We start from the raw sequence: 22,487 nt of genomic DNA, 5'->3' as shown, positions 1-22,487 counted from the left end.
ACTGCTTTGTTTTTCCCAGTTACAGACAGGCCAGACAGAGCAGAGTGCTTTAAAACCTTGCTTTTAATGTTTTTTTCATTATACAAGATTGAATGCTTCTGAGAGCTGGTAGTAAGTATGTCTGATGAACTGGACCAGAGCTGCAAGGTGTGAGGGTGCGCCAGTGCATCACCCTTGCTCTGATCTGTTCCCCTCTGAGAACAGTCCTTAAAGCCCTGGAAGAGACTTGTTTTGTTAAACATCTTAGTTTTATTCTTTATAATGCTGACAGATAGAAATATATTAGCAATTTACTTAGTAAGGAGGAATGAATCACTTGGTGTTAGGATAAAACTGGGTTTAATAAAATCAGAAGAGGCCCACAGTGTAATTGTTCACAGTGTGACAAAGGCCACCTGCCCCACAGTCACTCTGTCTCACTGTCGTTTGCCTGAGTCCTGTCAGTGCTTGTACCTGGAGTACTGATCCCTCACCCACCCAGTCAGGTGAAGCTAAGAAGGTTCATTAGCTGCTTCTGGTAGCTACACAGGACCAGGTGGCTGTGGCATTAGTAGCCCTCACCAAGAGCTAAGTGAGAAATAAGTGTAAGGGCATTAGGCCCTAGCTTATGAAAAATAATTATCTCAGCTGTACTATTAAAATACACTCAGGAAAATATGTACAAGAGCATATCTCTAATTGTGACAAAGGCAGTGACTGCTACATTTTTAATAATTCAAAAGTTTTATAGGATATGTGTCATGTTGATTATCTCCAGATCTGTTTAAGCTGCCATTCTTTCCTGGGTTGGGATTGTGTGCAGCATTCACATGGAAGAACACTGGTTACATCTGTATTTTACCTGAGAAACAATTGCCCCTCTGTCCTGTCACTGGGGCACAAGTTCATATAACCCTGGGGATGTCTTCTCTCAAACAATCCCTACAGAAGCATCAGCTGCGGAGAGGTAGATTGCATGAAGAAATGTAAAGGTTAATGCATATTTAATGCTAAGTGAAGGCTTTACCTATACCTAAACACTCGCTCTGCAAAGGGAATAGAGCGCGACCACCAAGAAAGAGAGCTGCTGCTGGCATGTGGAGCAGTTGCAGGTTCAGGACTTTGTTCAAGATGTGCACACACAAGGCACGTGAGTCATTTTTGGAAATGTCAAAAAACTACAAAAAACCAAACCCCTGCCCAGCATCCTCTGGGAGGTGAGGGGGCAGGTGACAAGGACCTCTCTAGCTCACAGAGGGGGAGTTGTCCCAACAGCTCTATGCTACACTTGAGATAAGACTTTAAGGACCCCATGGTGAGTCTTGGTGTTGAGTCACTCCAGCGCTATCTTTTCAGTGAAGGACTCTGTAACACTCATAGTTCAGAAAGCACAGAGGGAAGAGCCAAAGCAGGTGGCACCTGTGTCCTTGAGCAGAGCAGAACCCTGTGCTCTGCAGAGCCAGGAGGACGGAGATCCGCCCTGGGTGGTGGTACCAGCTAACAGAACTGATAGTTGTTGCTCTTGAGAAGGGGCTGGCCGCTCTCCTCTTGCTCGCAGGACTCCTCGCAGCAGCCGGAGGTATCACAGCCACTGTCTTCCTCGGCAGGGGAGGGGAGGTTGGTGTAGTCCTAGAAAGCAAAAACCACCCCAAGTGCGTTTCAGTCCTTTCAAGGGTGTATGATGCCTGTTTCTGCACAGGTGACCAGCTGGAGATGCTAACTCAACACTACCCTGCGCTCTGCCCACAGGGCAGGGCCAGCTGGCAGGACAGGTGTGCCCTTGTTTTCCTAGAGCCACAGGACAGCCATAGCCAGGAGGCAGTCCAGCTTCTGTCCAGCTGCACGCCAAATCCCAGGGCAGGGGGCAGGGTTGTCCTATCGCTACCCATATTGCTGCAAATCTCTGTTTCTTTGTCTGGCCTCCTTTGGTCATGGTGGAGAGTGATGTAACCCTTTAGCACAGGGAAATCTGGATTCCTCTCTGTGCTTTCCAGCAGCACTAAACTACTCCCATCAGTTAAAGGTCAGGGACATCACCAGGAAAGCTGGCCAGGAGCTATGTTCATGTAGGGAAAAAGCATATCTCCCCCACCTCCCCTCTCTAAAGGTCCTCACCTGCTCCTTATGCACCTCCAGCTCCTTCTGAATGAAGCAGCCGATCTGATCGAAGGTGGGTCTCTGTGTGGGCTCCAGGCTCCAGCATGCCTGCATGATCCTGTACCTGCAGGGCCACACAGGGACAGGGTGGTCGCACTGAGCTACCGGAGGGTCTGTGCCCCCAGACTCTTCCCTGCAGCACTTTGTATTTCAGGCATACAGTCCTGAGCTGTCCCTTCTCTTCCTGCCTATAAAACCTGTGGTCAGCACATGTGCAGTGCTCCAGAGGAAGGGGAGCACAGAAGTAGATAAAGCAAACTAATCTGTCAACAAGGGGCTTATGCCTCCAGTACTTTTTTCTTTAAGCTTATTCTCATTCTCCTCCTCCAACCCACTCAGGTTTGTCTTCTCATAGTCCTAGAGTCAAAAGTAGTGGACCCCTCCCCCCATAAAAACAGAAATAATACTCGAGACATCAGCTTTTCCATCTTCCTGTCCATAAACAGAGGAAATATTGAATAGAGCATCATTTTTGACTGCCCCAGCTCTTACTTTCCTGCAGAAAGCAACACCCTGATAGCATCCAACCTGAGCCTCAAGAGCAGGCACACCTGGGAGCAGCAGGCACACCTGGGAGCAGCAGGCACACCTGTGACCAAGGTCTCTGTGCCCTCTCCCTGCCCACTCCCCACCAAGTGTCTCCAGCCACCCTGTCACCCTCTGCACACACTCACATTTCCAAGGGAGCGAAGTCAGGCCTGGCCATCTGGTACCCCTGCTTCACCATGCTGTAGAACTTGCTGTTCACCACCATGCCAGGATATGGACTTTTACCTGTGACAGTGACAGGAGGTGACTCTCAGATCAGAGGCTTTGACACAACAGCCTTGTGGGGTGGGAAGAGGCAGCCTGGAGCACCGCCTGAGCCAGTGCTACTTGATCTCGGGGAGTTCTGAGTTAGAGAAAATCATCCGGGATGCATTGCTTTCAATGGTCCCTCTGGAAGTGTAACAGTCTTTTATAGCTCTCATAAAACCCAGATTGTTGTCAATCTTCCTCATTTCTTAGAAACCTTTCTGCAGAGATAATAGGGCAGTGGTAAGCCATGGGAAACAAAAGAGGTTTGCAAGATGGCTTCTTCCTTACCAAGGGAGAAGATCTCCCAGAGCAGGATGCCGTAAGACCATACGTCGCTCTGCACTGTGTAGATGCAGTTGAAGATGCTCTCCGGGGCCATCCATTTCACAGGCAGGCGGGCCTGGAAGAACAGAGTCCTGCAGACTGGGACGATCTGGCAGCTTACACTACACCCTGTCATTCATGCTCCAGCCTCACCCCACCTCCAGTACCCTCTCCTGCCCTCACTTTAATTACTTACATTGCCTTTCACAACGTAGTTTGAATCATTCATGATATCACGGGCCAGACCGAAGTCGCAGATCTTGGCTACCCGTCCATCTGATACGAGCACGTTCCTGGCTGCTAAGTCACGGTGGATGCACTGGGGAGAAGAGAGTGCGGCTGAGGCCCAGGCAACATCCCCAGCCAATTCCCCATGGCCCAGACCTGTCACTGAACCACTTAAGGGGCCAAGCAGATCACAGACTGCTTGAAAAACCCATCAGAGGCACCATGTCACATACAAAGAGGACAGGCTCTCTTTCAACTGCTTCATTTGCAATGCTAAGACATGGTGACGTTTCATGCCATGTCCTTTAATCACTCATGGGGCAGTCATTGTCCCCATGGTGGAAGCTCGAAGCCAGGGGCTGTTGACACTGGGTCCTCGTCTCTGGAGTGGTCATATGGTTACTCTCTGGTGCTATAAATGAGCCAGCCCTGGCAGACAGCACAACGGCCACTTTCGGTTCCTTGTCCTCAGGGCAGCGGGGAAGCTGCCAATGTGAGAAAGCTTCTCAGAGTTCCTGCCCTCTTGTAAAAGCTGGGGAGAAAATGTTGAGACTAGCACAACACACAGCCCTGGGCTCCCCCCGTAACACCACCCTGCCGTGATGGCCTGTCCCGAGCCCGTGGGAGAAGAAGGCTCTGAAGGAAACGTCAGTCACCAGCATCTCTGAACCCAGCAGATGGAGCAGAGAGGCTCATTTCCAGCAGCAGGGTGCCTCAGCTTGGCCACTCTGTCCAAAATCATCTGAAGCCTTGTGCAAATCGGATGGTTGATGCCTGCTGGTTGGACTGGCATCTCCCAGCTGGGGATGCTGGGGCAGCTGTCTGCTCGGCACTCACATTCTTGGATGCGAGGAATGCCATGCCCTGGGCCACCTGGCTGGAGAATTGTAGCAGATCAGAGAGATTGAGGGGACGGAGGTCCTCCCTGGTTTCGTGTTCTTCTTCTGAGCTTTTCGCTGCAATTCAAAACAAAGTTTTAGAATTGCTGCAAACCCGCTGAGTAACGCAAGCTATGCCTAAACCAAACAGGATGGCCAGAATAAAGAAATCATGAAAACACAGATATGAACTTTTAACTCACCCCTGGCTTGCACAGAATCTGATGATGCTGAAGAAGATGATGATGATGACACAGGCTTCATTTCAACATATGTTTCCAAACCCTGGCTTGAAAAGCCACTGTCACTGAGACAGAAGCAACAGAGATGGGGGAGGCTGTTAGCAACCCTCCAGCAGCACCTTCTGCCCTTCTCCACATCCACTGAGAGAAGAAACCACATCCCTGCCTGCAGGAAGTGGCTTAGCGAGAGGCTTAAGGGCAAAGGGAAAGTCAACACTGACGCTTATTTGGAAAGGGGACCTAGGTGTCCTGTGGTGCGGGGTTCCATGCACTGCCTCCCCAGAGCTTTGGCTTTAATCTCTCCCCAGCAGAGTCCTCTGCATGCTTCTCCCAGCAAGAACCCAGACACTGCATTGCTCAGCCCTGTGGCCACCAGAGCTCTGCTTTTACCTGCGGATGTATTTCTTCTCTAGGTCAATGTTTTTGTAATCAGCAGTGCTGTCTAAAGAGGTGTCCAGGGCAGAATCCTGAATAATTATGGATTCAGCCTTCTTCCGCAAGAAATTCAGCAGATCTCCATAGCGACAATACTCAGTGATAACAAGGATTGGGCCTGGGAGAGAGGCAGAAAGGGTTAATTAAGAAGTGGTATTACTGTGACCTGTCCTGTGGATTGCAGGTCGTGGCGAGGGTCTGTGGGGGAAATAGGGCTGTGGGATTCTACCTCCATAGGTACATGCTCCCAGCAGGTTCACAATATTCTCGTGGTGTCCCAAGTGACTCATGATCTTCAGCTCAGACATGAGAGCCTCCTGCTCATCTGTGTCTGCTGATGCTGCAAGACAAGAGGAGAAGGGCTGCGTGAAGGAGTGAAGGAGGGACATGGAAGAGATGAAGGGGGGGGAACAGAAAAAGCTGCAGACAGAGATATGGAATCAAACGAGGAGACACACTCAGAGAAGAAATTTCCTTCTCTGTCTGTGTCTCTGGCCACGCATCCACAAAAACGGCAGCACTGCCATTCCACCACCCAGTGCTTATCACAGGAACATCTAAATAAGTAGATGTTGCAGCCTGGGAGCATGAACACGTGGTGAACATGCACTACATCCTGCACAAAGGAGCTTGGGGATTTCAGCCTTTTCCACTTGCTCTGAGCTTACACTTTAGCATCTTCACAGCCACTTTGAGGACCGAATCTTCTTTGCCCAACCCAAAAGCAGTGGCTTCTACCACTTTTCCAAAGGCTCCTGCTCCAAGAGTTTTTCCTGTAGAGGGGGAAAAAATATGTGCTTACAAGATGCTTTGTAGAAAGAGGCTGAGCAGTGGTCCTGCACGCAGCGTTGGGGAGGATGTCTGGTGGTGGGGATTCCTGCTGAGCTCAGACAAGATGACACATCCCTGAGTCAGGAGCTCGTTAATGTTTGAGGGGAACTCTACTGTGAGCAAAGATGAGGTGAAAGAGGCCCTGTCCAAACACGGGCTCACCAGCTCCACACTTTAGAAACGCAAGGGGAGAGGCACGATCCTCTCAGCCTTCCTTGCAGCAGTGGAGGTTGTACCCTCACATTTGTAGTTCTTTGTGGAAGAGAGCAGCAGGGCCCGGTTAAGGATGTTGCTGTAATGCCTGGATGCAGCTTTGGATGTTGCCCGATTGCTTTGGCTCTGTACTTTGGAGCACTTCAGCTCCTTGGTGAGCTGCCTGCTGCCATGCAATGAGCAAGGAAGGTTTCTTACCAAACTGGAGGTTATTCCTGGGAAACTCCCATTTTTCATTGTATGGCAGCTGAGTGGGATCAATGAAGATGTAGTTATTCCCTTCACAGGCCTCAATGATCTTCCATCGCACCTGGTACTTGGGTTTCTGTAAGGAAGAGGCTGCAGTTATTCAGTGTCCCCCAAGTCCTGAGGGTTCCCCAGTCCCAGCACACACTTTAGCTCTCACCCTGCAGGCACAGAGCGAAGACTTGGGTTTCAGCCCATCAAATATTTCTTGCTTTGAACCGGGACTGAGAGAGGCTTTGCCCAGACAGCCTGGTCCCTTTGCTGTTATAAAGTCCCCCTCAAGTCATCACCCATGACTGAGGGAGGCTCTCTTGCCTCTTTCACTTAAAGCAGCCCACTACCCTCGCTTGGGATGGCAGAGCGGGGACAGCCACCATGTCCCCCCACACAGTGGCTGAGCTGTGACCAGCTGGTGCCAGAGGAAGATGTCCCTGCTCTGTCCCCTTCCTTGGTATCCTGTGCTGCTGAGCACAGCAGAATGGTGGAGCTGGCCTAGCCCTGTCTCACTTACAGGGAGAAAAAGAAAGACATGGGGAAAGAGAAGTAAAATCTCTTTTCCACAAATCTCACAGCAAAAGCAACCAGGCAAGGACAGAGAAAAGCACTGCTGGTGTCTGTGGGCAGAGGCAGTCGCCAGCTTTGCTGAGTGTTGTTGTTAATGTTGAGGTGGCTACAGAGCCAGTCTGGAGACACGAATACAGAGAAAGGCAGCTAAATAGCTTGTCATGAGAATACTGTGTTCGGACTTTGCTCCTATACAAAGAGACAGGAAAGGACCCACAACCAGAGTGGCAAAGGTGGTCTCAAGTCCACCAAGGCAGGCGAGGGAAACATGGGTGGAGTGACCATGGCTGTGGTGAGTCACCTCATGTCCCAGCTACTGGAGGTGGGTCCTGAAATGCTTCTCCTCGCCACTTCCCCTGAATAGTTGCAGAGAAGGATGCAGCATGCGGGTAGGTGCCCAAAGCTGGGTTAGCACAGGCATGAGGGACCATAACTGAGACAAACAGACCTGTGGTTTAGATGCAAAGCATCTGGTTGTTTCCCCCTCAACATACACTGTTTCTTTTTTGATTTGCCCAAGAATTGAACATCCATGCCCATGCAGGCTGCTGAAAAAGGCCCAGACAGGAATGTTCCAAAACAGCACAGTTTCTGGTGGAGGTCCCTCATAAAAATTGCCACAGGCACTCAGTTTATTTGCTGTTGCCTGCTCCCAGAGGGTGAGAATTGCTGCTTTCTGCTCCACGGTTCCCCTAGCACTGCAGCAGTCAACCATGGCTCAAGAAGCCCATGGTTGAGAAAGATAAGATTATTTATAAACATATCCTCCTTCTCTTGGGCTGGCAAGGCCTTCCTGAAAGCTGTTTCTTTAAAGCCATGCTTACATATCCATCCACCTCTTTATCTCTGGTCTACTGGCCAAAGACAGCTCTGCCTGCAAAGCTGTAGGCGCTTGTTTGGGAGAGAGGTCTGATGGATCTTCTGACAACCAGCACCAGAACTTTGCTGCAAAATTTGCAGCCTTGATGGGCTGTCAAAGGAAGGGTGTGAAGAGGGAGAGCTGAAAAACATGAGATGTTTCACCCACTGATGAAGCAGAGGTGGCTACTGATTGGTACAGTTTATGGAAACAACAGAGAAGGAATCCAAATGCTGAAAATTAGTCTTGCAGAGAAAATGGGGCAAGTTCCTGTGTAAAAATAGTGACCAAGTCTTCCTGGAGACAAACACCTTCTAACATCATCCTGTTTCCCCATAAAGACAGCTTTTTATAAAGCAAGGAGGAGAACAAAAAGTAGATGCAAGATGCAAACCACCTTTTTTTTTTTTTTTCTCTCTCCTTAATATGTTTCATGGTGACCAGAGCAAAACCAGCTTCAAGAGACAGCACAGAGCGAGCACCTTTGGCTCCAAGGAATATCCACATTGACTTCTGGGCTGCAAGAGTGAGGCACCAGGGTGGGAGAGATGTGAACACTCTGGGTTTGATGCATGAGCCTTGCCCTGCAGCAGGAAACTCCTGGGGGAATTTGGGAGGCAGTGGAGGTGACCTGCGTGGTACCTCCCAGCGGGATGGTCCCTGCCTGTGGCTGCTGGCAGACCCAGTGAGGCTGGGCAGGCCCTGCAGCTCTTACCGTGCAACAGGGAATCTGACCTGGTTGTACTTGTAGAGAAGGAAGAGGAGTAGGAGGAGCAGTAGGACTGATGTGCCTGTGCAGGTGGACAGAATGGGGCTGAAGAGCTTGTTTGGTGGGGCCATGATACTTCCTGGAGGAGAAAAAAAAAAAAAAAACAAAAACAAAACCAGGGGTGAGTAAAACGCTCCTTTTTCAATCCTTACCGCCTCATCTCTAGACACATTTTGCTCAGCTGTTCACTTAGGCTTCCCCTGTATGCAACACAACTCACTGCAGGTCTTACAGACACCCAAAAGAGCTGCTGGGAACTGAGGGTAGTTCTTGATGCCAAACTCAAGGCTGCAATGTTTCCCCCCGTGCACCCCAACTTCCACACAAAGACAATCATGTCCAGGTCATACTAACTGGGGACCCAGATCTGTGCAGCAAGAAGAGTCCAATCAGAAGATGCAAGCCCTGGACTCCAGTTGGCTGAGCTGTGCCCTGGAGCTGGACCCTGCAGTTATCAGGTGTTCATGGTGTGGCTCAGCCTTTGGCACCAGGTTATGCCCAGCCAGCAGTTCCCACATGGCTGCTAGGACTGCCAAAAGTCAAAGCCTCCCACCTCCTGTGAAGACAGAGGGCTTGTGGAATTTATGCCACCATTCTTACAAGACAATAGGGATGTATGTATACATGTATAGGAAGATGGGCCCTCAAATTCTCCCCCACTATGCTAAGCTACCAGTTTGTATCTTACTTGTGATGGTGAGTGAGTGAAGCATGTCAGAAGAGTTCCCCTCTCGGTTAATGGCCAGACAGCAGAAGGTGAAATTGGCACCCAGCTCCTGAAATGGAACAGTGCTCTCCACCTCCACCTCTTGGAAGGGCAATACATTCATCACCTGGGGACTGGAGTCATTCAGTAGCAGCCTATAGTCCTCGTTGTATCTGCAGAGACACCAAGCAGGAGAGAATGAGTGTTCCTCTGCAGCACAGTTGCTCTTAAGTTAATTGGAACCTGTATCAGACTGGAGGTGAGACACTGGAAATTAGGGCTGCAGCTCTACGAGACAAGTTACTCACTGCCTGCTTAAAAGACCTTTCCCTGAACATCAAAGCACTATATAGATAAGAGCTTTAACTGCCTTTATGTAGCTACAGCTGTGTTCTTGCAGCAGTTCCTTCCTTGGATAGGGCTGGTTCTGAGACACAACCACCCCTGTCCAAGGCAGCTGCAGTTGCCTCCCATCATGCTGTAGCTCAGTATGCCTGTGCTTTGCGGAGTTTCAGGCCTGTGGAGGTCCTAGAAAAATGACTAAGACCAGCAAGCATGTAGCTCTACAGCAACCTCTTCAAGCTCAGGACTTCAGGAATAAGTACCTACCCACTGTCCTCAAACATTCCCCAAGAACCTCTTTTTTTGGCAGAGCAGCCTCCTCATTGCCATTACTGAACAGGGTCTGCTATGTTGCCTGTAAGCAAGTCCACATGGTGCTGGTGCTCAGCAAATGCCAGCACAGCAAGAGCAAGTGCACGCCATGGAGGTGCTCAGTCCTCTGGGCATTTCTTACCTGTCAGAGTGGATGGGGCACTGGTACCACTCGATGCGTGGGGCAGGGTAGCCGATGGCCATGCACTGAAGGATGCTGGAGTCATTGGCTGGCACCTTGATTTTGCAGACCCTTGGAGGAGCTGTTGGGGAAGGCAGATAAGGAGCAAGTGCTATGACCAGAGGAAGAACACATTCCCTGTGCTCTGATTTACTTTCCATGTGTGCAACAATAAAACATCAGGAACCCCTGTGCTATGCGTAGGTTTGGGCTGGGTCCCAGATGCTGTCTGGCTGTGTCCTGTGGGCGCTGGGCTGGAAGCATCCTGGTACGCAACGCTATTTGCTGCCAGCTGCGCAGCAGCCCCAGGGCAAGCAGGGTGAAAGAACAGGCGTTGCCGAACACTTACATTTCACAGAAATACTGAAGGTAACTGATGCATTGGTCTCATTGTTGAGGGCATAAAATGTATAGAGACCTCCCTCTCCTTCCTGCAGACGATTCAGGAAGAGCGTGTTGTTATACCTGCTCACAAAGAGAGAGTAAACACCATGAAGAAAGCTGTGTTGAGGAAACACAAGCACTCAGCCTTTGCTCAGCAAGATGCAGCTGCTTCCCTTGCCTTGGAGTGGGTGAACACTTCCCAGCACTAATCCCAGCCCACAAGGGGAATCTGCTACTTGTTTCTTCAGGGGAAGTAGGGAAGTTCTGGTCTTCCTTTTGCCACCAAGTGCACAGCACTTCTGAAAGGCTACAGGTGAGTGAATGGTCAGGACGAAGAGTTTAACATCTAAATTTTGCTTTTGAAGGGCGAGAGGATGCTGGTCCCACTGTCTTTGACAGAATGAGTTACTCCTCCCATTTCTTAGCCCATCAAGTCATGGTCCCTAGTGCCCTCTGCCCCTCATTTCTCAGATACCAATGCAAGAAAAAGTTCTCCCTAAAGCCATTGTGCTTGCTGAGTGGCACAGTTCCTCTCCTGTGGATTATTTCAGGTTTCTAAGAAAATGAAAGGAGTATTGCCAAAACTCTGTAACAAATGGAATTATTCTCTTTCTTTCACTCTCAGTTGACTCTAGGCTTTGGAAGAGCAGGGCTCTGCCCTCCATTAGGTCTTATCCACATAATATTTCTGGCTTCACCTGACATGGGGCATACAGTCCCTCTCCAGACTGCAGAGAATGAGACAGGTCTGAGCAGCAGCAAGGGGATTCAGGTTTTTTGTACTGTTCATTCACCCCTGCAATGTCTTCCTGCAAGGAGAGCGCAAATTTGAACAACCAGACCACAGATGTGATGCCACAAGGTTTTCTAAAGAGAAGGCTGCCAAGTTAGACGGAGGTGGTGTCCTCCTTGACCTGATCAGATATGCTCACTGTGGTTTGCTAATAGTACTGGAAAGACAGAAGGGTAGAACAGTTCCTTTCTTTAAAACCAGAGTTTTCTGTGAGTAGCATGAGGTCTGCCTGTCTCACACTGAAAGTGTTGCCAGAAACATGCCATTGCCAATGTAGAAGAGAGAGAGCACATACCAGTTGTTTCCAGAAATCATTTGGCCCTTGAATGTGGTACTCCCAGAGTTCTTTAGTGGGTTCGTGTGCTCCCAGCCCCAGCGGATAAGTTTTGGGTAAGCCTCAATGTGGACCTGCAGCTTCAGACTCTCTCCCAAAGCGACCTCCTGGCTGGTGGCTGGCACTGGCGTCAGGAACACAAAACCTCTCTCTGCAGGATGGAGGAGAGCAGGACCATGAGCAGGCATGGACAGAGACCTGAAACAAGCTTATACCAGCTTCATAAATGGACCGTTATTGGAAAGGGCAGCCTCAGCTGGGAGACTGGAGGAGGGAATGAGGCATTACACAGGTTATGTTGCCAAAGGAGTACTTTTAAATTGCTTCTTTGTCGTGGCAGCTTGGATTAGTGTCTGCCTGAGGAGAGCTATAAAATCGTAGTGAACTCCCATGGGGAAAGAGGTTTTACACGCTGTATCCTAATAAGTGATGAGGCTAAAACTGTATCTCCTGACTGTCTGTAGAAAACAAGCCCCTTAGCTAAACTCCTGGCTTCTCGCTTGGAAACAACTCAGGCCAAGTGCGGTTTCTGAGTCATGGTATGCAGCAGCCTCTGAGGACAAATTTTCTTTCCTGAGATACCAACAAGCGTATAATAGACCTGAATCCTCTTATGTGGATCTGTTACTGGAAGAGAGAAAGCTCTGTGCTCTGCTCGTGTGGCTTGCCCTTCCTTCTAGCCACCCTTTTGTGGTCTTCAGTGTAACCTTGCCCCGTTGTTGTTTTATTTGAAAGCTGTTTATAAACACAAAGAAATTGAGAAGAGATTTCCAGTTTTCATTCAGACTCCAAAACATGTCCTCCTGCACCTTAAGATGTCAGGGCAACACCAAGTCCTTCCCTAGCAGTTCCACAGTTCTCATGTGAGCCCTCACACACACGCAAGAACGATGTTTCCAACAACAAAACCAGGAACAAGATGGAGGCAGGAGTGGCAAATACTCAAGGTTACATGTGATTCAGCCCACACCTTCCTGATCTTTTGGGGAAGCACTCACCTACTACCTGAAGCATCGTGGAGGCATTCCTGAATCCTGCTGAATTGTTAGCTATACAAGTGTACGTCCCAATATCTTCCATGGTCACCGATGGAACAGACAGGATGTCACTGATTAAGTAGTTCTCGTTTTCAAAGCTAACCTTTTTAGTTGTCCTGACCTGTCAGGCAGAAAAGGAACATCAGGCACTTTCTTGGAAGGGCAGAGCATGGGACTAAATAATATTTAGTCTGGGCAACTGAGCTTTGTTATAGAGCCTCTGTCACTGAGAACTATCTCTGTGGAGACCAAAAACCATATTAAACCCAAGTATTCAGGACAGATATTCTACAGCAGTTAGGGCTGTAGCTATTGTCAGTCTTATAACTGCAAGCTGTGTGATCCAAACCTATCTTGTATGTTATTTCAATTCCTTAGTAAAGACATCAGACATAATAGGGACTTTTAGCAAACCTTATCTGACCATCTAACAGTTAAAAGTCAGCACAACAGCGATTTTTGAAATGCATAGCCATTCTTCACCCATATCTTTTCTCCAGGGAACTCTGTGTCCTGAACATGTTTGCTGCTTTATAAGCCCTGGCAGGGCTTGATGGAAAAATGTTGCCTTAGTAGGTACTGTGGCTGCTGCTCCATGAACCCAAATGAAACAATGTATTTCTCTCTTGCAACAGGACCCTGATGATGGGCAGGTGTTTCTTAGCTCTGTGTCATCCCAAGGAAAGGTTGGTCATATTCAGACTTCTATAGCTTGTTTAAATAGCTGCTTTGGTTGGGCAGTTCAAGACTTTACTGCAGGTAGCTTGGGGCTGGGCAGTTCTTACCACCCCCAGTTTCCAGGAAAGCCCTATTCCCTCCTCGAAGGTGCACAACTTACGCTCTTTGCTGCTGTCACCCATCTGATGTCATACTTGTGGGAAGGAGCAATTACTCTACACGTGACTTCGAAAGTTTCACCGACAATTCGCACATGGTCTATTGGGTCCATCATGACTGACACAGGCTTCTCCCGTGCTACACAAAGGCAAGCAGAAAGACATTCAACATCGGCTGGTCTGGTGACCCTGTGTGCTCTGGAGACTCCCCAGGGCCTGGCTACCTTCTCCTTTCCATCCTCTTCAGTCGCTTTACCCCCAGCCTTCTCCTTCCCCAGGGATCATCACTTCTTTTTGTGCATATGTCTATGGGAAGCAGTAGAAGTGAGGGAGAGCACAGCAGTCAGCACCTTGGGTTGAAAGGGAAGGGGAACCTTCTGCCACGGTTATGTCCTGACCATCAGGGTTTGAGGACTTGCAGAACATTGGGGAGATGGGTGGACTTTTTTCTCTGTTCTGTGATACTGCCTGCAAAGGTCTGAACACTGCTGAACCCATGGAGGCCTGCCTGAAGGAGCCAATTTGCCAAAAGCTAACGGAATTTTGCCCCTATTAAATACCCTTTAAAGATGGCAGATTCAGGTCTTTCCTACCACTAGTGAGGAGATTTTCCCTAAGTATCTACTGTAACCAGCTTAGATATTGCTGCCTCCCTGAGGACAGCATCAACACCAACCCTTTACCTTCTTCCACAATCAGTCTTATTCTTGATGACTTCTCTGTTTTTCCGTTTATCATTGTTTGGCATCGGTAATAGCCCTTCTGCTTGCTTTGCACATTGTATAGTGTTATTCCCTTCTCAGCACTGAAAGAATAGTTTGTCCCGGGTGAGAGACGAGAGGCGTCATCCATTATCAGCGTCACGCTGGATCCGTACTCTGGGGCCGTGATGAGACAAGGGAGCTCAGCATTGCCACCTTGGGTCACAAAGGTCCTGAAGGTTGGGACGTACCACACATTATTTGGATCTGCAGAGAAGGCAAGGTAGGCCAGAGAACGGGATCAGAAAACGTATTGAAGCTGAGAAATACATTCCAGCAAAGGCAAGAGTCCAGCATTGCTGCCCAGTGGGAGCTGGATGCTGGGTCAGCTCTGCTCAACACCTGCCTGACTCAGCCTCCAAAAACTCACAGGACGAGCCCAATTCCAGCTAAGGCATTTGAGGAGAGCACACAATCAACTCACAAATGCACACAGGCAAGAGAGACTGAGAAGTGTGCTTACCTCTAATTAAACTTTTCACCATGGTGTTTTATTTATCAGACCTCCAGCTTCCCTGGTACAAGGGAAAGGCTGAACTCAAGTGGTGAAGCATAATAGCATAACTTCTTCTGAGATAGAAGAATATCTGGGGCTCAGGTCATGTTGTGAGGATGTGATTCGTGTGACTCAGTCCCTTATCTGTGGTACTGGTAATATGGTTCTCTGATTTCCCAGTCTCACTGCTCATTACAACACCAAAAAGACTTTCATCTCTGTTTTTTCAGGAGGGGAAGCCAAGGTAAACAGAACCATAGAATTCTTCTGGTTGGAAAGGATCTTTAATATAATTAAGTCCAACCATTAACCTAGCACTGCCAAGTCCACCTCTAAACCATGTCTTTAAGAACCTCATGTACATGAAACATTTCATCTGTTAATCCCTTGTCTGAAGACCATATTTTTCAAAGCACAGCAGCCAGGAGTCATTTCAGAGTGATCAGAAGAGTCCATGTTTCCCTCTGCACCAGGACAGGATCCCACCTGGGGAGCATGAGCTGGCAAGCAGGACACAGCCCTGTGCTCTGGATGCCTGGGCAGGTGACACTTTCCAAGTTCTTCACTCCCAGGGCTTCCCTGTGACACCTGGAGGGCAGTGGACATGACAACACTGCTGACACACTGCTTTGCACAACCCCAAAGAGTAACAAGACCTCTTCGGTGGGGATGAGGTTCTCATGACCTCTTCACCAGCGCCCCTGGATCAGCCTTTTGGGGCAGATGGAAGAAAACTGGGTTCCCACTGCCCAAGCAAGGTGAGTTCTTGGTTGTATCAGCTTTGCCTGACTTCATAGAATCATAGAATAGCTTGGATGGAATCACAGAATAGCATGAATAGAAATGGAGGGAGAGGTCCAGGCCATATACATGACATACAGATGCTCTGTACTCTACCCCAGTGCTTCAGGCACAGACCCCATTTTATGTGGGCTGACATGGTTGTGGGTAAGCCACTGCCCCACCAGGAGCTTGTTCTGCTCCCCCAAATATACACAGAACCACAGATGACCTGTGTAAAGGCTGTGCTCCCTGAAAGGCAGCCGCTCTCCCAGCACAGGTGGGAAGAGGGAGATGTGTTTACCTCGCACAAACAGATGCACGGTTGCAATGCCCCTGTCACTGCTGTTGAGATAAGCACACTTATAGGTGCCCGTATCCCTGTAAGTGGCCTTGGGAATACTGAGCATGCTGCTGGTGTGGTTGCTGAACGTATCCTTTCGGCTTTTCCATTCAACTTTGGACTCTCCTGAGCAGTGCAAGGTGACTGGATCACCTGTGTTGACAACCAGAGCAGGGAGGTCAGGGCTGATCACTGGGGATGCTGAGCCTAAAAACAAACAAACAAAAAGCAAGAAAAAGAGTGAGGATGCAAAAATGATCCTTAAAGATGTTCTGTTGGAGTTCACACTGGTTAGTATGGAGTAGATCAGCGTCAGGAAGAAGCTGGGTTTGGGGTTCAGACTGGCCTTTTGGCTTACCTTACTCATTACTCACACATTCTCCATCCCATCAGACCAATATGGCCTCGTACTCCAAGGAGTGAATTTCAGGGAATGGAGAAAACGCCACATGTGAACACAAAGAGCACTGGGACAGAAAAAAACAATCATCTGGAGCTGATTAGGCCAGATGCTAGCTTGGAAATTATTCCCATTGGATTTTGTTCTTTGTTGCAACAGTTTCCCGTCTGTGGCAGAGCTGGAGTCACTGTATGAACTTGGTTAGCGTGTAACACCATTTGGTGAAGTTTAAGCCAAGTCCAGTGGATGGGACTCCCTTTCTTGCATTGGTGCTGTGCTGATCTAGAACAGATCTGGCAAACTTCTGCAGAGAGGGAGTTCAGAGCATTTTCCTCACAGATAATGTCAAATCATTATGAAGCAAACCAGCATTATTTGGCGGTGGGAAACTGTGCCACAGAAAAGCTAAATGGCTCATGAAGGCCCATAGCTGCAGTCATAAATACAGCAGAACTAGCCATGTTGACATTGGCATTCCCACACAGTTGGATTTCGGATGTTATCTCCACTTTGAAGACGGTTTCTCCACTGGCTGAATAAACGGGAACCAGGGTCCCACTCCAGCCCTTAGCATCAGGGGGAAATATTCCACCCCCCCCCCCCCCCCACCCATTTTGCCACATCAGCGAGTTCTTTGAATCAGCATCTATATTTAGGGAGGGGGGAAGTGAGAAATGAATCAGTGCCGTGGGGCTGGGGAAGAAGCGGCACAGCCACCCCCACGCCAGGCCCTGGGCAGGACAGGAAACACATTGCGAATGGCTATCTGTGCTCAGGGGGCTCCGCACCCCCCTCCAGCCCCCATGGAGGGCTATTCTCCCACTTCTGCTTCCCTTCCTGGCTGCTAACCCATCCTCACATCTTAAAGAGACACACACTCAGGTTCAAATAATATTAGGTGGAAAGGTGACTGCTCAATTTATCAATTAAGTGCTGCTCTGTAGTGGTGGCAACAGAAACAAGGGCTGAGTTTGGTCTTGTGATGCCTCAAACTCGCAGCAGACTGCTCTGGACTCGCAGGGGCTCTTTAGTTGAAACATTTGTTGTCCAAATGAACATAAACCCTGCAGTTTTCAGGAAATGGGAGAGAACAAAATACCCTATAATGGCACTATTAGTCCAGCTGCACCTGCATATCCTTCAGGGGAAAGGGGAATAGTGGCCAGATGTTACAGCCCTTCAACACCCAAACCTGTTGCAGGGAGGAGAGAAGAGAAGGCGGCTTCTGGCCATAGGTACCCAAGACGGTTTAAAACACATCTCTTCCCGGGTGCTGCCTTAGACATGGCCAGCAAAAGCAACACACACCCATCCTCATCCAGCCCTGCTCACAGTTCTCCCTGTGCCTGAGGTACAGATGTGTCCTGTGCTACCAGCTGTGCTGGGGGCTGTAAGGCCAGAGCCTGGCCATCAGAGCTCCAAGGGCATCATTTAAGCAGTCTTGGGCTGCTGCCTCTCTCTGCGCAATGAAACATTGAGAATATGAGACCTGAGGCCCTGAAAAGCATTTCTGGTGCGTGACAATGAAGCAGTTGCCCAAGGGAAGCCCAAACAAGGTCTGGATCAAACTCCCTGGCCCTGTGGGAAGAAGCAGAGAACAGGGAGCTTTGGAGTATGGAATATTTGACATATTTGATGTTTTATTTCCCTAGGGTGTTGGTGGTTATTTTGTTGTTGTGTTTTGTTTTTCTAAGTGATGCTTTTATCTTTCTGTGGAAAGAGGAAAAGCCTCATTTATTCCCAGAATGGAGAAAAATAGAATCCTTAGCAAAGCCACATTTTCCACATATCTGAGGTACAATATTCCTCCCTCTTTGCTGAGCTGTGTTTTCTAGTGGGGCTTGACACATTTGTGTTGTTTTTACTCTCTATCACAGGACGTTTTTCCTTCACCTACTCTGTTTTATCTATCCCTTCATGACCAAGGCTTCAGCACCATTTAATGGGGGAGCCAAGCTCGTTGACCCACAGCTGTGTTCAAACTGGCTGAGGGAACAACCATGTTGTAGCTGGTCCTTGGTTTGGGCACAGCAGGAGGACAAGACAGACAAGAGTCATGTCACATTGTGTCCTTGTTGTCATCAGCCTCCAGTTACTCCTGAGATGCTCTGGCCAGAAAAGGCTCAGAGTAGTTGCTCTCCATAACAGTGAAGATGCCAGCAGCCTTCAGGCTGTCACTGGAGACTCCTGTCAATGGCACAGGTGAGGACAGACAGGACAGAGATGCTAAATGCAGGACAACGCCAGGTGAAGGCCACCCAGGTGTCCCCTCCTTTGTGTGTGCTTGGGGACAAGCCAGACCAGCAGGTCCTTTTCCAGAATGGGGAAGCAGGGTTGCTGGGAGAGGCTTTGTCCCTGCTGACCAGTGTGCAAACTTGCACAAAGCCCAAGGATGTCTCTCTGCTGCTCTCCAGCAGCTTCCGCAGCATTGCCAGTAACTGCTGGCCAAAGGTTTTACCACACTGGGGTTGTGTAACCATGACCTCTAGTTACAGCTGCAGGCTCTGTCCCTGCCTCTCCCATGCCAGCCAAAACACTGCTTTCCTCTGCTGAGAGTTTGGGGAGGGTGAGGAAGGAGAAGCGAAGGTTTGCGTGACACAGGCTCAAGAGCCTTAGCACAGAAGCCAGCCATCAGGACCTTGAACTGGTCCTAGGGGATATCTAGGCTAAGGTCTGGCCCTAGAAGGGACCATACTACACCTGAACTCCCCTTGCTTCCTACTCAGTGATGGGAGGGAAGAGCTTGGTTTCTCAGGACACCTTCCCCAGACTCACCTGAAGTATCTGGGCAGGGCAAAGGGTACTCATCATGTCTCTGCTTGGGGCTTCTATCTCAGAGGTTTAGATTCATCCACAAGAAGAAAACTAAAGAAACTGCTGGAAGAGCTCTCAAGATGGCCAAGAACACAGACGGGAGCTGGTCAGATTTTAGATCCTTCCTTCTGCTTGATCTGAAGCTGGGATTTGAGCCCCTGGCACTCCCCCAGCAAGAGCCCAGACCACGATGGTCATACCCTGGGTGTCCTCAGAAGATGCACTTGCAACCCAAGAGTTAGAAGAAGGAAGCCAGGCTTTGGCTTCAGCTTGAAGTTGTTGCTTTGAACAACCTTGGCATGCTGCAGCTTTGCACTACAGATGGCCAACAGTGCTGGTACTCAGACAAACGTGTGTCTAACACCCTGACACGGCAGACAGCGTCTGATGATAATGTCACAGCTCGTGAACTGCTTTGCCTAGTGCCTCAAGGAACCTTCAGAGAGATCCTCATGAGACATCATTACGATCTCTCACAAATCTTTGTCAGACCTGCCTAATTCCTAATATCTTAAACAAACAAACAAACCCCACAAAAACATAAGAGATTAAAAACACTGCAGCCTTCACAACCCCATTCCCAGCACAGCAGACCTGGAAAAATCCCGTTCAGCACATCAAAGATGTGACTTGGAGTGAAACATCACACAGTGCAGCAGCCAGAGGGATGCACATTTCCTGGGCTGAAAATACGGATGCAGCAGTGGCTCAAGAGGGATACACTGCCTCCCTGTTACATGCCAAATGCTTTCCCCCCAGATTGCTTCTTTCCAGGGGGAACTTCCCACTAGCCTTATTGTGTGGGAAGTAAACTCAAGATGAAAACAAAGGAAAGTGCTGCGCAAGCTCTGAGAAGCTGCGAGCACTTAAGATGCAAAATTAGTAATACTGGTTTCTTTCTGGTTGAAAACCTCAAAATAAGCTTAGTGACTCTTGAGGTTGATGGATTATCACCTCTTGGCCATCTCTGCAGCCTCAAAAACCAGGTGTATTTACCTTTCCTCCTTGGCTGCCTGAGTTCCGTTTCCATCAAAAGGTCTAACAACTGGCTTTACAGACCTGGTGTGTCTGCCAGCACCACCAGAAAACATCAACCTTCAGACATCTCCAGCCAGGTACAAGGCGCATTGGAAGGTGCCAATGCAGCCAACTTTCCCAACTCTTTCACTGTAAGGCCAAACATCTTTGCCCCATTTAGTCAAAGTGCTATTTCAGAGACTACCTCCCTTAGGGCACACTTTCAGCTGAGCCTTTCTTTCCTCCTAACCCACCCCAGACCCAAACAGTGGGAAGTTTCCCTTTCCCATCTCCCCAGCGCCAAGGCTCTTCCTACACTATGTGCACCCCTCTGTACCCCTTGGCCTTGCCCCAGTAGTGCTTCAGGCAGCCAAGAGCGAGCCCCCAGCACAGCTGGGCTCCAGAGCCAAAGCAGACTAGCAGCACACCACTGTCCTCCCTCTACAGTGACAGCCAGTTCTGGGTGGTCTTCATGAAGCTACGACAACCCAGTCTACGCCCCCTCCACAGCAGCCATGGCTGCCTCATTCAGCAGGATCCAGAAGCAGGAACCACCCCAGCTCACAGCAGGGTTTTGCTAAGACACAATCAGGAGTCTGGCTTTGCAATCCCCTGCCAGGATCCAAATGTCCTTCGATTCAACTTCAGCACTGCCCCATCCCAAGCCCTGCTGAGGCTGTCACCCCTCCTTGCCCAAGGAGGGATGGAGCACTTACACCAGACATCCAGGAAACCCTTGTTACATCCCAAAGCTGCACCAGAGAGACATCAGAGGGCTTTGGGGGGCTGGTGGACCTACCGTGCCAGATGCCAGCTGCAGTGAGCAGCAGGAGAGCAGGACCCATGTCCCCAGGGAGCGTGGCGTCCCCAGTGTGGAGTGGGGACACGGATGGAGGATCCTCTCGAGCAGCAGACACCTCTCCTCGCAGGCACCGTCCCCAGCACTCCCTCAGCAGGAGCTTCTCCTTTCTGAGTTGACCACAAGTTAAGAAATTCCCCTTTTTTTTTGTTTGTTTTTGAAACAGGAGGAAAAAAAAAAAAAGCAAGCAATGTTTTGAGATGTCACTGGTGACAAATCCCCTCGGCAGAGGTGGGGCCAGGCATGCACCCCACTGCTGGGGCCACCTTGCTGTCACAGACCCTGTCTCAAGGAGGGGTTCAGCCCCAGACCACTCCGCCATGCCATGGTTCAGGACAATCCCAGTCCACCCTGGCTACTGCCACCAAACCCCAAGGGACTGCTGTACACTCTCTTCTTGCTTGGGGACACAAAGAGCCCAGCCAGAAGCTGCCCTGAGAGCAGAGGTCTCCATCTCACCTCAGCAGGACAGGTTTTACCTCAGGCCCTTTGGCTCTCGCTGGCTTTGGGTCCCACAGGCACACACAGGAACGTGGCCAACTCCCCCACAACCAGCCCAGGGCAGCTCTCAGGTGGGAAAAGGCCTGTGGACATGACAAATTATTTTGTTTTAATCAAGAGCATGGTCCCTGGTGTAGACAGGAGTCCTGCAGCCATACAAGGTCACCCTCAAGCCTCACTCCAGCACCGTGCAGAGACAGGGCTGATCCCAGCTGTAGGCCACTTTCACCACCCTCCTCAGCTGGGACACATGCTGGGGTCCAGCCTGCAGACCCTTCCCTGTCCCCAGCCAGACCCCTGCTCTCCTCATGCTCCCAGGCTGGGGCTCACAGCTCCTGTGTCACCATGAGACAACCACAGAGTTCAAGCAAGAACCCTATCCCACTCAGTCCTCCTCTTCACTGGTGGGGAGGCTTTTATAAGTTGTTTCCTAATTGACAACCTGGCAGGCACCTGGGAGGAGTAATTAGGCACTTCGTTAATCCTCCCCTGGACCATCCTTCTTCCAAAACAGAGGGTGAGGGTTGACTTGAAGCAAAACAGCTCTCCTGGGGCTGCTCAAGTCAGCAAGACGTTAGCAGGTCAAGTCAGACACAGGGTGCCCCTTGCACTCTGCTTTATCTCAGCATAATCTCACGCTGCAGAAGAAGTTCATGACAGCTCCTGGCAGCTCTGAGGTGGGAAGTTATGGCCAGTGTTTGACAGGGCTGGGAAGCCCAGAGGAGGAAGGTCCTGCCTGGGGTGAGCCCTGGGGCTCTGCCTTATCTGCACCCAGCTGCAGCCCCATCGCAGGGTGGTGACAGGGACATCAGCTGTGAAATGTGGGCAGAAGGAGACAGGCTATTCCAAAACGTCTGCACAGAGGTGTATTTTGAATCTGCACTTGCAATGCAGAGACGCCAGGCAGGAGTGCCCCTGGTGCCTCTGCAAACCGGAGGGGAATGGGGTTCTCCAAAGAGGGCAATTAGAGAGGTACCAGCAAGTCAAGGTCCTGGGCCCAAGAAATGAGAGCATGGCTGACTGTGCTGAAGATGACTAAGAGTCATGGGAACATGGAGAGAGCTCTTA

The 22,487-nt window shown here is 49.8% G+C and overlaps 1 protein-coding gene across 1 annotated transcript; it reads right to left on the bottom strand.

Moving 5' to 3' along the window:
- Nucleotides 1-45: 45 nt before the first annotated feature.
- Nucleotides 46-21,040, bottom strand: CSF1R (colony stimulating factor 1 receptor). The gene is made up of 21 exons (XM_065849141.2): nt 20,859-21,040; nt 15,790-16,035; nt 14,132-14,416; nt 13,451-13,587; nt 12,574-12,733; nt 11,537-11,726; nt 10,414-10,529; nt 10,026-10,146; nt 9,212-9,402; nt 8,490-8,602; nt 6,284-6,410; nt 5,710-5,814; nt 5,271-5,381; nt 4,997-5,159; nt 4,568-4,671; nt 4,324-4,442; nt 3,455-3,577; nt 3,223-3,334; nt 2,811-2,910; nt 2,095-2,200; nt 46-1,608 (listed from the first exon to the last, which is right to left on the bottom strand). Exons 1-21 carry the CDS (start codon nt 20,902-20,904, stop codon nt 1,477-1,479), a joined length of 2,907 nt encoding a protein of 968 aa, XP_065705213.1. The 5' UTR covers nt 20,905-21,040; the 3' UTR covers nt 46-1,476.
- Nucleotides 21,041-22,487: the final 1,447 nt, after the last annotated feature.

This window comes from Patagioenas fasciata, chromosome 14 (genome assembly GCF_037038585.1).
Source record: "Patagioenas fasciata isolate bPatFas1 chromosome 14, bPatFas1.hap1, whole genome shotgun sequence".
Taxonomy (NCBI): domain Eukaryota; kingdom Metazoa; phylum Chordata; class Aves; order Columbiformes; family Columbidae; genus Patagioenas; species Patagioenas fasciata.
This window is presented reverse-complemented; position numbering and strand designations above follow the sequence as displayed.

Bases quoted from the DNA above. Each gene is read 5' to 3' on its own strand.
- CSF1R (XM_065849141.2), bottom strand. From the start codon at position 20,904: ATGGGTCCTGCTCTCCTGCTGCTCACTGCAGCTGGCATCTGGCACG. The intron at 14,417-15,789 runs GTAAACACATCT...CCTTCTCTGCAG, and splicing joins CGTGCATCTGTTTGTGCGAG to ATCCAAATAATGTGTGGTAC. The intron at 8,603-9,211 runs GTAAGATACAAA...TTTCTCCTCCAG, and splicing joins TCACTCACTCACCATCACAA to GAAGTATCATGGCCCCACCA.